This window comes from Capra hircus, chromosome 7 (genome assembly GCF_001704415.2).
Source record: "Capra hircus breed San Clemente chromosome 7, ASM170441v1, whole genome shotgun sequence".
NCBI classification, from domain to species: domain Eukaryota; kingdom Metazoa; phylum Chordata; class Mammalia; order Artiodactyla; family Bovidae; genus Capra; species Capra hircus.
The window spans coordinates 47,292,853-47,307,946 of record NC_030814.1 but is presented as its reverse complement, the minus strand read 5'-3'; the positions used below and the strand labels follow the sequence as shown (position 1 = coordinate 47,307,946).

Genomic DNA, 15,094 nt, shown 5'->3' with positions numbered 1-15,094 from the left:
CGATGTGAAGAGAGTTAGAGGTCTTGGTCTTTGTCTGGGCTGGACATTGATTCAGGGTTGACTTTTCCCTCTGGCCTCAGTTTCCCCCTGGGAATTGAAGGAATGGGGTCAGAAAATTCTTTCCCTAAGTGGTGGTTTTTTTTTTTTTTTTTTAATGACCTAGAGGATGCTATGATATTACATACAGAATTGTGCAGGGCTCTAGTCACTCTGATGAAAATATATTCCAACCATCACTTGTTGTAAAAACCCAAATCTCTAATATAACTCTGGCTTCCATTTTCCAATGACATTTTGCTTCCAGCACAATGACTTCAGTAGGAAAATCTTCCATTTGCTTGGAAAATTCCTTCAGAAACCCCAAACTGTCTCAGCCCCTAGGCTCGAATTTACTTGGAAGATACCAAGCAACTGGGCCCATGTTCACCTTTCTCCAAATGTCTTTTTTCCCTACCTGGTATAGGTTGTCTTTTTATTAAGGTGAGCTCCAAGTTTATTTTTGTGTCCATGCTTTCTGATATCCTCTTTCTTTCTTTCTTTTTTTTTTTTTTTTAATACTTTCCAGCTTTCAAAAGTAATAAATATTGTTGTAAAACATCCAAGCATTACTAAAATATTTAATGTAAGAAATAAAAGCACCCAATAGTCTCATTCTCAATAGATAATAACAACTATAAACAGTTTTGGGTCCATTTCTCTAGACTTTTTTCCCATGTGAGAACAATGACACATTAAAAAAAATAAAAATGGGATCCTACTATACATACTGTTTTGCTTCTTACTTTCCCCCCTATTTAATTATTTTTTCTCAGTATTTTTGACTTTTTTGCATGAAGTGAGGTCATCTGCCTTTGGCACTTACTGACTGAGACTGTAGATGAATCGCTCCTCCTCTCAGGGTTTCAGTTTCCTCATCGGTAAAAGGAAATAGCCCTTTCCCACTTCCCTGTGATGTAAGCTTTAAGGGAGAGAGCATGTGAAAGTGTAGGTGCCCTCCGATGGACTCCAGTGAACCCTCCTCTGTCCCATTCTCCTGTTTGACTGGGTTTGGAGCACTGACCATGACCTGAAATTCTTTGATTTCCTGGGTTGTTTCTTTGTTTGTACCACCTCTAGAAGTTAAGCTGTGTGAGAGCAAAGACCACATCTCTTCTGCTCATCACCGTATCTGTCCCCCAAATGTAGAAAGATTACTGGTTTATGGTAGGAAGTCAATAAATATTTTTTAGATGATGAAGAAATCCCTGCTCAGCCTTGCTTCTGAATGGTGGAAGACCCATAGGGAGAGAACAGGGCAGAGCAGGACTGGGCTGAGTCTTAGGTCGCGGGAAATAGCTGGCCCATCCAGTGTTCCTGAACTCCCCATCTTCCAGTTTCCCCTTTCTGTAAGCCCTTCTCCTCTGCCTGTATCATCCTCTCTTGGCCCTCTTTGTCACTGGTGAATTAGTCATTCTTTATGGCCCAGTTTAAGTGCCTTGATTCCTATTTAAATTGTCTTCAACTTTGTTCGGCACCACGCCTGCCCCCCTCCCAACCCTAGCCAGAGTTGCGTGTGTATTATTTGCTCAGTCATGTCCAACTCTTTGCGATCCCATGGACCATAGCCTGCCAGGCTCCTTGTCCACGGGATTTTCCAGGCAGGAATACTGGAGTGGGTTGCCATTTCCTTCTCCAGGGGAGCTTCAATCCCTGACCCAGGGATTGAACCTGGGTCTCCTGCATTGAAGGCAGATTCTTTACCAAGGAAGCCCCCAGGCAGTTAGTCAGATTCTTCTTTATGTTCCCACAATGCTTTGCACATGCATTGCTATCACTCTACATGTCTTTCCCTGTTGAATTCTTAGGGTGATTTGGCAGGGAAGGATAATTATCAGTGCCATTTTACAGATGAGGAAAACTGAGGCTTAGACATCTTAAAAACAATCTTGCTCCAAGTCATAGAGTGGTATACCATCGCATTTGGACTTCCCTGGTGGCTCAGATAGTAAAGTGTCTGCCTACAATGCGGGAGACCTGGGTTCAATCCCTGTGTCAGGAAGATCCCCTGGAGGAGGAAATGGCAACCCACCCCAGTATTCTTGCCTGGAAAATCCCATGGATGGAGGAGCCTGGTAGGCTACAGTCCATTGGGTTGCAAAGAGTCAGTCATGACTGAGCGACTTCACTTTCTTTTTTTTCATACCATCATAAGTGGTTTAACAAGGATTCCAAAACATGTTTGACTGATGCCAAGCCAGAGTTTTTAATGGCGGGAGTCAACTTAACTTAAGAATTATGCAATGACAGCTGGAAAGATCTAGGATGTTTATGAAGTCCAATCTTATTTTTGGGATAGAGAAACTGAGACTCAGTTACAAAGTCACAGCAGGGCTTTCAGAGGGAGGAAAATTCTGCTCTAATCTCTAGGCTGTCCAATCGAGGTGGTGTGGAGGTTGACTCTTGTACTGAACCTTGTCACCCTCTTTGTCAGGAGGTGTAGGTTTTCATATTCCAGGGCATTTTCAGTGAACTCCTCCAAGACCCTTCCCTTTGGGCATGATGCAATCTTTTCTTGGCTTCTGTCAAGAGTTTTCCTCTTCTACTAGATGTTTTAGGTCACATCACAAAAACTGGCTCCAGTGAGGTCTGCGTTTCCTGCACAACTGAAGGCCATTTTCAAAAGTTTGCCTTGTCTTATGGAAAGGTGTCTCTCTGCGGACCCAGGCCACTGTGGGAAGCAGCCATATGTGCAATGCACAGATGTGTTGAGAGGCCCAGAGTTTGGACATCCTAGACAGCAAGGATAAGGCTAAACAACTCTCTGCAACAGCTCTCGAGCCAGGATTGAGCTGTATGTCTTGCTCACTCTCACTGTGACTCATTTCTTGGAGCAAAAATGTGTCACTGTGAGACATAGCAGTGCATTGCATTGGCTGGTTGGAAGCCTCCTTGTCCTGGGCTTCAGCAGAGCCAATAAGAGAAGGATGGGAGCAGGTATATGGGGACAAAACAATTCAATTCAACAAGATCTGAATATCTGACATACATGAGCCACTGGGTTAATACTATCGATGAGGGGAATGGAGCAAGCTGAAAACCCTGGTGAGCCCCTTTTCTTCATGTTGGCCTTTCACATGAACCAAGAAACCCATTAAGTCCCTAGTCTTTGAAGGGCTTATAGTCCAACTGAACAAGTAGAAGGGCACCCAAATGTTTGTAAGGCCACAGTGTGCAAACTGAATGCTGAAGATAATGCCTACATTTCCGAGGGGATTTAGGAAGGAGAATCCATGCCCAGTTCTGGGTAGAGATGGTGGCAGTCTGGGGTTGCTTCATGGAGGAGGTGTTGTTAGAGGTGGCTCGTGAGGTGTGGATAGGATCTGAGAGAAGTGGAGAGGGAATTCACTAAGGGCTTGTGCTCTGCTCAGAAAAAGTGCTTAAAGGTGACTGCATTTGTCTATTGGCAAAGTTTTCTCCATTTTTTATGATGAGGAACTTGAGGCTCAGAAGGGTTGAGCAAACTGCCAAGATAATACAGCTAGGAAGTGACAGAGACAGGTTTCAAAAACCAAATGAACTTGAATCCAGAATTGGTGAGTGTGCCTTTCAGGGCAAAAATGAGGGAGGGATCTTTCTAGATTTAAGGTACATTAGGGACCAATGGGAGAAAACTACAGAGATGAGAACAATGGCCATGTAACAGACCAACGAGAAATTCGGTTGAAGTAGAATTTGGTTCGTGTGAAGTGAAGGAGCTGGAAATGGAAGTGGTGGCTGTTTTGTGGCAAGCTGAGAGTGGGGTCCTACTAGAGCCTGGTGTTCTCAGCGAAGGGCAGCATAAACACACAGATGAATGAGATCCATCTGTATGTGTACTGACAAGGTATTGCTGGGTGAGAAAAGGGAAGCTGCAGAGCATAGCATTTAGTATAATCCTATTTTTGCAAAACAGAAACAGCTCAGGATTGTAGCACAGCAGTTAAAGACTCTGAAGTCGCACTGCTTGGATTTCAGTCTGGCACTGCCATTTCTAAGCTGGGCAGCCCTAGGAAAATAACTTCTCTGTTTCCTCATCTGTAACTTCATCTATACAATGGGATGAATAATAGTATATCCTTACAGGATTGTTCTGAAGATTACATGAGTTAATACATATTCAAATTTTAGAAAGGCTTCTTGTCATTATCATGTTATTAAGATTATCTGGAAAGATGAATGTTGAATTGTTAAGTGATTTACCTTGGGGAGTAGGACTTCTGTGTCTTTTAGCTTTAAACATATCTCCCTTTGTGGTTTAAATATTTTATGGCAAACATGTATAATGTTTATAATGTCAACAGATGAAACAGCAAGTTTATTTCAAAAGTTAACATTAGAAGGTTGACATGAGAAGACTTTATTTCTGTTGTGTTTTTTTCTCCTACTGGCAACAGGCCTGCTAGTGACACGTTCAGAATTGTCTCTGGCGTCACTCAGATGGCTGCTGGGAATAGGTGTCTGAGACACGATGTTTGGGTTTCCCACGGGCCTTGTCTAGAGTGATGCTCCTGCTTGTAAAGGAGAGCTGGCCTGGTCCTTGCTGCCTCTCCCCGTTCTGCTCCCTGCCCTCATCTGGGTATGTTTCCTGGCCTAGAGGTGTTGTGAGAAGCCCTTGGGGTCTGCTTTGGGAGCGGCAGGTCCCGAGTTTGTGGTGAGGTCTTCGATGCTGGAGACTGGGCTGCCTCTCCAACCTTCTATACAGAAGGTGAGGGGAAACTGGGTATCCTCAATCCTGTGTGTTTGGAGGTTAGAGCATGAGGCTTGAAAAGGTCTTTGGTCTGAATTCCAGGGACTGGCAATTAAAAAAGAAAAAGATGAGCCTGAGATTATGCTGCCTTTTTTCCTTGCCTCCCTGCTCAGTCGTTCTCTCCTGTCATCCCTGATAGCTCTTTCAGTGGAGTGATTAGGGGACAAAGAAAGGCTGTACTGCAGGGATCCATCTCTACCCTAAGACAGAGCTCTAACCACATGCTCTCTGCCCAGGGTGGAAGGTAGTGTAATATTCCTCCCCCGTGAAGGGTGGAGATTAAACACTCACATCCATTTATGGATGTATGTTAACTTTATATCTAGAACCACCTGCAGGAGATGAGCTTTTGATTATTTGAAGAAGCAAACTCATCTCTTTTTTGTCTCCATCTTCCTCTTCCAGTTTAGTCTCCTCCCCACTTTTCCTCCCAGGTTCATTCTTGGAATAACAGTAGCAGTATAATGGTTAAGAGAGTGTTTTCTGCAGTCAGACTTATCTTTGAATCCTAGCTCTGCTTCTTATGAGTTGCCTTACCTTGGGTAAACTATATAACCTATTTATGCCTCAGTTTTGTCACCTGTAATACGGGAATATAATAATACTTATGTCTAAGGATTTGTGACATGAGGCTCATGATGTTGTTAGCACAGTATCTAGTATTCAATAAACACTTGATAAATAGTAACGATTGGTATTGAGTGGTTGCAGTCAAGGCTGAGATGGAGCATCGTAAGGGAAGGAAGGAAGGGATGCCCGCCTGCAGTATCTGTTAACGTAAACGATGTGCTAGCTCTGTGCCTCAGCAATTCCGTTTCTGTTCTTGTTATCTGCCTGGAAAAATGACCTGTGTTCATTCACAAAGATGTAGGTTCACTGTGATTATTGCAGCACTGATTTCAGTGGAAAAACTGGGAAAAAGTAGAAATGTACATCAACACGGAAGTGGCTGGAAAACAGTGGGATATCCATAACATATGTCCTGCAGTAGCTAAAAGAATGAGGTGGAGATGTTTGCCTCAACAGATAAAGCTTTCCAAGACATGCTGATATGTGAACAGAGTAAGTTGCAGAATCATATGGGCAATTTGATTCCATGAAATGATAGCATATATATTTCAATGAATAGTATATACAATTCAATAGATAGTATATATAGTTCAATAGATTTCAATATATATTTAAACATATGTATGTATAACTATTGAACTATATATACTATCTCTTTGTGTGTGTATATTTATATATATGTGTGTATATATATACATATATGAATAAAAGTTATCAAGTAGGTTACCTCTTGAAGAAATAAAAGCTGGGAGGGACCTGGAGATCATCATCAAAGGGGATTTTAGGTTTAAGTCTAGTATTAGCATTTTAAAAAAAGAGAATATATATATATCATACAATTTAAAAAGGTTAAGAAGAGAGAAAGAAATACCTATCTGGCTAAGAATCTGAAGACAATGACTCTGTCAAATCAAAACCCTGATGGGAAATTCCCAGCTCATAACCCCTGTGGCTCCCTGGTAGAGGGTGGAGGCTATTAGTCTGATAGCCGTATCAGTTCACGGGGGCTGCAACCTTGAGAGGAATATATAAAGAGGGGTACCTATTAGGGAGGGCAGTGTACCTACATGTTAAGGATGCAGATATTCCAGCTGTAGGTTAGGGATATATATATATATATATATACACCAACTTTAAGAAGAAAGAGGCAGTGTGGTGAGCTAGGAGGAAGGAAGTTTGTACTTGAATCTGACGTAGCCCTGAGATTAACTGTGTGTCTTAGGGAAGTCACTTTTCCGTCTCGGTTTTCTTGACTCTAAAATGGGGATAGTAGCCACTGCCTTATATCTATTTTTTAAGGTGGTTGGAAAGCTCATATGGGAATGCAGGTGTGAAACACTCTATAGGCTGTGAAGTGCTCTTGCAAGAGAACCCCGCCAGTCTTCTGGCAGCCAGGGTTGCAGCAGCCTTGCCGCATTCCTCTGGAGCTGGGGAGTGTTGCAGAACTGAGCGCAGAGCAGTGAACACGCAGCTCTCAAAGGCTGAAGATCTTGACAGTCACTCTATTAGATGTGTAAGATACTAACATGCTTTTTGGAAAGGATGACAGGTTAAAGGGCTAGACGGGAAGGAAGGAAGGACATCGCTCTGAGATCAGACAGATGACAGAAGTGACGGCAGTCTCTGAACATCTGGGGAGTCCTAAAGAAGCCTCCAGTTATGCAGAGTTAATAGTACAATGTCCACAGGAAGACTTGTCAGCGAGATCATCCTTGGAGAAAGAAAGCACAGATTCCCTCCTTCTGATCACCTTTGATCTGCCTCTCCCATCAATCCCTATAGACTCACTGCTGTGGTCCAGGGCCCCTTGGTGCCAGCATTCAAAGCCAGTTCCTCAGGTGCCCCTTCTCTTCATCCACCCATCACACAATTGTACTTCCCAGCTGTGTGAATGAGAATTTTTGGTGTACTAGGATTATCCCCCTAGTTTGGAGATGCAAATAGTTCCTCGAGGAACCCTTCTTAAGGGGCATGTTTATGTTTATGAGGGATCACAGCATGTGAAAGGGTCAAAGGAAGGAAAGCACAGGAGCAGAGTTCAGGGCACAACAGGTAGTTGAGGAATAAGTTTGGGGGATGAGCACATTTGTGTAGGGCCTTGGGTGGGCTGACATTCACTCTTGAGGAAGTCATTTGTTCTCTCCCGATCTGCAAGATAAACGGATTGGTCTATGTCGAGTCCCTGGTCAGAATGGTTTAGAGCCTTGTTATTCAAACCTGTGGTCCACAGAAGCAGAAGCATCATCTGGGGGCTGCTAGAAATGCAGACTCTCAGGCTTCACCCCAGACCTCCTGAGTCTGAATCAGCATCTTAATGAGATCCTCAGGGGATCCACACACATTGAAGTTTGAGAAGCTCTGACTTAGTGACTCCTGTTACCTTTAGAGGTTTCTGGGTCCCCATCCTCAGAGATGTTGTTTTAGTGAGTCTAGTATGATGGTGGGAAGCTGTAAGCTTGACAAGCCCCTCATAGCTAGATGTGAGAGCTGTTGAATTACAGAACTGCCCCAAGTCCCCATGATTCTAGCAAAATATGATTCTCTGGGCGTGAATGGGTGGGAGATGGAGACTGGACCTCGCGAGCCAGGGAGCAGAGGCTTATTCTCTAGGGGCCTGGGGTTGCCCAGTATACGAGGCAAGAGAGAACGCTGCCCATTTCATGGCTGGGATAATGACTGTCAGCAGCTCCTCGTTAAGACGGTAAACTCATTTAGCAACAGACACTGAAAAACAGCCGAATTCAAAAGCAGAGAGTGGTAATCTAATTGCACTGAATTAGCCTCGGGGGACTCGGACAATATCAACTTCAGAAAACCACAAAGGGATCCTTTATAAGGAGTTTCAAAAGCATCAGGGCTTTAGCACCCCTCATAAGGGCTTGCACTACAAAGCATAGGCACTGTGCATATCAGCCCCTCTCCCCAGCATCTCAGGGCATTGTTCCCCTCTAATGTGCTTTCTGAATGAATTTTCTGGCTGGCCTGATGGTGTTTTCAGTTGTGTGAGGCTGAACAGGGAGTTGGTTCAGGAGAGACAGCTGGAGTTCAGGGCTGCGAGGCCTTCATCCATTCAGTCCTGTGAACACCATCTGTGCCCGAGGACTGGTCCGTGAACCAGTGAATTTTCTGGTGGTCTTTCTGGCTCTGACACTGTCTTATTTCTGAGGTCCTTCTCATTTCTTAAAGCCAGAGCCTTACATAAGCAAGGTGATTTCCTTGGTCGCATATGAGTTTGTGTGTATATGTGTGTGTTCATCGCCCAATTTATTATCCAAGCCATTTCAGAGAAGGAAAAGGCATGAGTGGATGTGTATTCATGGCATGACTCGGAAAATTTACAGAGATCAGATCATAATTTGGAGATCAGGAGCGGGGGGAAGATTTGTCTCTGACCTGTATTTCATTTACTTTTCTGCAGCAAATTACAAATCCCAATTCACAAAAGTAGCTCGAATTCCTTCCACATCCCTCCTGGGAGATGGATTTCCAGTCTCTGCTTGCATACCTCCACTGACAGGGACCCTCACTACAACTGAGGCAGCCGGTACATAGTTGAATGATCTGTCAGAAGGTTCTGAATTACATTAAAACAGAATTTGTGTGTGTGCATTAAAAATATATTTATCTATTAATTCCAGTTCTTTTCTTGGAGCCATATAGAATAATTCAAATCTAATATTTCCCAAATGGAGTCCCTGAGTACCTAGAGGGTTTATGAAATAGTAATGAGGACTCAGAATCCATTTTAAACATTTCAGAGATTATCAAATTGCATATTTACTTCTGACAAGGCTCTATAGACTAACAAGAAAGCATCACACCTTTTCTTTTGTATTTTCTTAGGTTAACTCATTGTGGTGGCATTGCTTATCACATGATGTACAGTATTTCTGGCAGTTTATCTTTGGTTAATGAAGATGGGGAAAACAAATTAACAATGGATGGGGTTTGGTAAACAAATTTTTAAAAACTTAGCCTTATAGGGGAGGGAAAAACCTAAACAGAATCACTGACAAAAGTATAGACACCTTTGGTCTCTTTCTCAGGCCTCTCTTCAGATCTCTGAGGATAGTGATCAGACATCGTATTTTCTCATCATCCAAAGCATTTTCTGGGGAAACTGACATATTTATGGAATCTGTCAATAATCATGTCCAGATTGGGATAATTTCCAGGGAGTGAGATTATTTATTATGGTCCTTAATTCTTTTAGATCTTTGAATGTGAATATAATTCTTATAATAATTGAAATACCCTGCTACCAAAACTGTTCTATTGTGAAGGAGATTGGGAGGTGATAATCCTTGACTGGCACAGGGAAAATTAATTTTAGAGACAGTGATTTGTCAATTCTCTTTATTTTATAGCTGGGGAAAGTGAGGCTGGAAAGGTGAGGAAACCCTCTCAAGGGCATGCCACTAGCTAAATTCTGGATCCTGGGTCTTCTACCCTTGAGGCCAAGGCCACTTTGCCTAAAGGAGCAGAGAACCTGCAGAATAGTGTCAAGATGGCCAGGCAGGAGACAGTGCCATCCATCTTAAAAATCATTCTGGCTTCTGCCAGCTGATGAAGGAAATAAAGTTAATGACGCCCACATAAATGTGATGCTGTCGCAGGCCGCGTGCACAGACTGTCTGGAGGGGAGCTCTGCGGGCCCTCTGATGAAGGAAAAAGGTATTTAATGGAGCTTTAAAAGGAGCAGTGTCTCCCCTTTCTGCAAGGACAGGGACTGTGGCATCTATTAGCTCTGTCTCCCCTGCAGAGTGCCTAGTTTTGGACTGGGCACGTCAACACAAGATAAATAAATGCCTGGTGTAGGAAAGAAGGCAGTATTGTCACTGAGGTAAATTCAGCTCGAGCCTTTGTGGGAATGGACCTCTGTCTTTTATGAAGACCTTATGTGAGTTGGGAGGGATATTAGAGGTGTCGGAGTTAATTGTTTGAGTGGATTGGTAAGAGAACTGAGTCCCTATGAAGGAAAGAGATTCATCAGAGCCATGCTGCAGGATAAGAGAAGAGCCAAACTCTCCAAGGAAGGCTCTCAAATCGTAGCCTAACTGCTCTTTCCACGGCACTGCATGGTTGCAGCCTCTTTCACAAGTTGGTCTCAAAAATAAATTCCCTCCATGTCCCCTGATAGGTCATTCCCAGTTTTGTAAGTATGCAGAAGTTATGTGCTGATTCATGACTCCATGTACCAGGTTGGCGTTCTTGTTCAAAACGTCCCTCAGGAAGGAAAAACATAACATTTTCTCCTTCTCAAGCTTCCTGAGCCCCCAAAGAAGGTAGACTGACATTTTGATTGGCCCTAATGCAAAGTGGCCCAAGGGGCATCTTTCCTTGGGAAAAAGTCCTTGGCCCACTCCAGAAGCTCCTCGACACTTTCCGCAGTGCCCAAAATGCAGCAGGTAAGATTTGAGGAGGAATACAGCTATGCTCTTAGGAGGAAAAGATCCAGGTTGTCATTTGCTCCTCTTGGCAAGCTTGGAGAATGGGAAGCCTGAAGAACTACCTCAGAAGAAAGCTCATTTACCTTTCAGCTGGGTGGTTTTTCAGGACTGAGATATGAAGCAATCTGTTTACCATGCTCCTTTTGACCCTAGTGAGGTAGAGACAGCTTTCCTTCAAGGTTTCGATGACCTTTCTTTGCCAGTGAGTACCATATTCAGTACAAAACCCTGTGCAAGGAAACACCTACGGGTTGGCAGACAGAAGTGATAATAAAGGAAAGCTGATCATCTTTTGGGAAAACCACCCGTGGGTTAGACTTGGTTTATCTCCTCTGCCTTTATTCCAGTCTCAAGCACAAACTAGGTCTTTGTTTGCTTCACTCTTGTGCCTTTTGTGTTCCAGAGGGGCATTTTCTTAAAGAAAAGACTTTCCTCCTCATTACAATTGGTTCATCAGAGTCTTAGGTTAAATATTTGGTCATTCTATACCAGTGGTTCCCAACTGTGGGCAATTTTGTGCCCTCCTCCCATCCCAGACTTCTGGAGACATTTTTGATTGTCATGACTAAGGGAGAGAAGGTTATTGATGCCAAAGATACTTTTAAATATCTTATTATGCATAGTTCAGCCCTCACATCACAGAATTTTCCAAAATGTTCAAAATGTCAGTAGTGCCAAGATCGAGAAACATGATCATATACGATGGATCTATTTGAGTTACTCAGAAGGTGAGAAAATATGGGGCTCACTCTGGGCCCTTTCCCAGCCATAAGCCAGTGTAAGGGCTCTGGGAATCAAATCAAGCTTCCTTCTACTTAAAAAGAGGTTTGAAAGGAATATGCTCCCATTAAAAACAAAAACAAAAACATATCTTTGCTTATTGCTTTTGACCAGTTTGGATATAAAGCCCCATCCCCAACTAAAAACAAAGAGACAGCATTTAGTTTATTGAATACTTGAATATCACTCATAGGATTTTAGAACTGCAGGGTTTCTTGAAATATCAGGACAAGAACTTCAGGCAACTCCCTTTATTTTACTTACAGGGACACAGTTGGTAAGGACTGCAGTGCTGTGTGCCCCCCTGTACCCTCTTATCTCTTTCCGCTCAGTTTTTCCTAAGGCCTCCATCCATTCCCTTTGTCGGCACTGTGAGACTTCTCCCTCACTCACTCTGAGTGTTGCTTTGCTTGCTTCGCTGTCACTGTTGCCATTTTGCTGGTTATGTGTGGTTGCAGCAGCACTTCCGTCATCAAGAGTCTTTCCTTTCCTAGCCCCCAGATTTCCCCGCCAAGGTGAGCAGCTGGCCTTCATTTAATCTAAGGACTACCTGGGTGCCTGAGATGATTGGATTGGCTCATTGCAACATGGTACCTGTCCCCTGGGGCAGAAAGGGTTATTCACATGGAATCTGCTAGGGAACAAGTCTCCGATTACCTCTACATACATTCTCTTGAGCCCCTAGATTTTAGTGCTTCTGTATTTTCACCTAAACTTTAAACAATGAGAGAGTTAGTAATGAAAATGCCAATTAGACATAGCCAGTACTTTCTCTCCTTGGGACCCTTTTATTTTTCTCATCTCTCTGAGAAATTGCCGAGGGTATTTCCCTAGTTCAATTCTTATATTTCCTATTTTATGTCTCATGTTCTAAAACAACCTTTATTCCCCAAATAATGTAGCCATTTCTGTATTTTGAAAGTGCAACAGCACTGTTCCCTTCCCAGCTCTCCATAGTCATGACTCTTCTTTCCTTATAAACACATGGCATTATATCCCATATTCATTGTAGCTCATGTCTGCCTTGTCGCAGGTAGGGGATGGAGATGTGGAGTTATGCGTCCTAATAAGCCACCACCCATAATTTTAAAAATTAACACAGTGGATTCCTAACCTTATCTAAATGATTACAGTGCCAACCTTTCAGACTGTCTCCCTATTGTGAAAGACAATGTCTGGGAGAAGAAAAATCAAGCATTACATACTGTTCAGCAAGAAAAAAAGGAGTTGGAAGGGAGGATGTGCTTGGTCCTATTAATTTGCTCTTTAATCTCTCTGGTTCAGTTCAGTCTCAGAAAGCCAAACAGAATCAATTTGCATACAAATGTTACCAAGTATTCCACCTCCACAGCATTTTCCACTTCTACTATGTATGTAGAAGAGAAAGAATTTGGTATTGTTCAGAGCATACTTCCTGCCCTTTAGCCCATAAAGTAGCTACATTTCGCAAGGCCCTGGATTGTTGCACTTTTAAAATTTGATTCCTTGAGTATTTGTATTCTGAGCTATGGGCAGGACCATGGCCTATCAAGTAATTATTTGAACTGGAGATTAGAAGCTTTAGCGTTGGTTATCTCAGAGAAAGAGAGAGGTCTTTTCTTCATCCCAAGAGAAATACATGGAGAGAGGCTCACGTGTAGACCCTTACAATCTGGAGAGAGGTGTCATTCATTTAATAAACCAAACACTGGATTAATCAAACCAACAATTCATATGCAGAGTTCACTATAATGTAAAAATGAAAAAAAATCCAACAAGAAATATTTGCTGCAGATTTATGATGGGAGAGACTAATATGTGTTGGTTTACTTATTTTTAAAAATAACCTAGAGTGGATTTTTCAAGTGACTGTTAATCCAATGTGATGGTAAAACATGAGAGGCAGACGTCTAAAATGAAGAAGATTAATGATCCCTGCAGGTCATGGGAGAAGACTAATTTTTTTCAATTCATGTAAATGGAATTTATCATAACCTTCTCTGAAGATGGCATGATTCACCCACTTACGAAAAGACTGTACATTTCAATGCTTCCTGAAGACGTGATTTTTCACTTTTCACTTGTGCTAATATAAGAATGCTAAGCCTATGGGCAGAAAATTTTAACCTAGGAGATGGTGGCTGGGAGAACTCATTTCTGAGTTGGAGATAGACAGAAATTAAAAAAACAAAACAAATGAGACTTGTCCATCAGTTCAGGATCTGCAGCTAGCAAGCAGAGTTTGGAAAGATGAATGGGAGATAGGAGGGAGTCAAAGTTTCAAAAGAGAAATGTGTTCCGGAGTCTGTTCCTGAGTAGATTCCCCTCTGCACCCATGTTCAGCGCTTTACAACCTGAGGTCATAACGCTATTGTTTCCAATCACTGAGCCTCAGCAACAACCCCCACCCCCACACCGCAGAAAAAGAAAACAACAACAAAAAAGGAGAGAAAATAATATGTTCTGTGTCCAGTGGGTTCGAGTGCAACCTTCCCCGTCACCGCTAGTTGTCACTTGGCTCCCAGACGGGAGAGCTGAGGTTTTCGGCACTGCGGTTAGAGAGAATGCAGTCCTAATTAAACTGAGAAACTCTTAAAGCTTCCCCTTAAAGTCCTCAGCCGAGTGAGAGTCAATATGCAGGGGATTTGGGGGAGAGTGATGGGGCAGGAAGTGTAGAAGGCAGAAGGACAAACAAATCGCAAGAAACAGGCAAACAGCTGCCAGGGCGGCCACTGTCTCAGACCTCCACGCACAAGCCAGACACCCTGCGGGCGGTGGGGGGGCGGGGGGGGGTGAGGGAGCGGGGGATGGAAGGACCCGATTGCCGCGGTATACAGCACCCTCCTCCCCCCGAATGAGGGGATCACGGACAGAGTCAGCCTCCATGCTCCTTTCCCCCATTTCCATCAGAGCGATGTGGTCAGTAAAAAATTGCATACCTGAAGAATACAATGGTCTCCCAAAGGTAGAGTCGAAGAGTATTGAAGCTGTGCATTTTTCAGGTCCTTGTGCTTTGTAGTCCACGAGTTATGGGGGCAAAAATGTTTCAAATTGGCACTTACAAAACCTGCGAGCGCTGCTGAAAAAAATAATCCAAATCCTAAGGGGAGGTGGGGAGCAGGGGCGCGGAGGGAGAGCCCCAGGGGAAATCGGAGCAACGGGGATCTAGGTACCACGGACAGAGGCAGCCTCTAAGCGTTTCAGCACCACGGAGAGCGTCCAGCCCTGCTTTTCAGGAGCGCGAAGAGTATTGCTGTTTGTTAAACTCCAGCGTGTCTGTTGGCTCCCTGCGGCGCTGGGGAGGCACGTTTGGGGTGGGTATATTTTCTTTTTTACCCCTGTTTTTCTGTTTAAACGGCCAGCCCGTGAAAGGAAAAAAAAAATCTGTGGAGATCAGAGCGCTGGCCTCGGACCGTTAGATTGGGTTAGCATCCTGGGTAGGGAGGTCAGGGCTTTATGCCCCTGGGCTGTCCTGAGGGGGTTAGGGGCGAGGGGAAGCGATTGACGGTGTTGCCTTCAGTTAAATCCCGGAGAATGTGCCAGGCTGGTG

General features: G+C 43.5%; 1 protein-coding gene across 1 annotated transcript in view; it reads right to left on the bottom strand.

Annotated features, from left to right (window-relative positions):
- The window catches only part of GLRA1 (glycine receptor alpha 1), an 87,944-nt gene extending 73,050 nt beyond the window's left edge, over positions 1-14,894 (bottom strand). Inside the window, exon 1 of the mRNA XM_005683198.3 lies at positions 14,484-14,894. Coding sequence (XP_005683255.1) covers positions 14,484-14,539 — 56 coding nt within the window. The 5' untranslated portion in view covers positions 14,540-14,894. The remainder of the gene's footprint in view (positions 1-14,483) is intronic.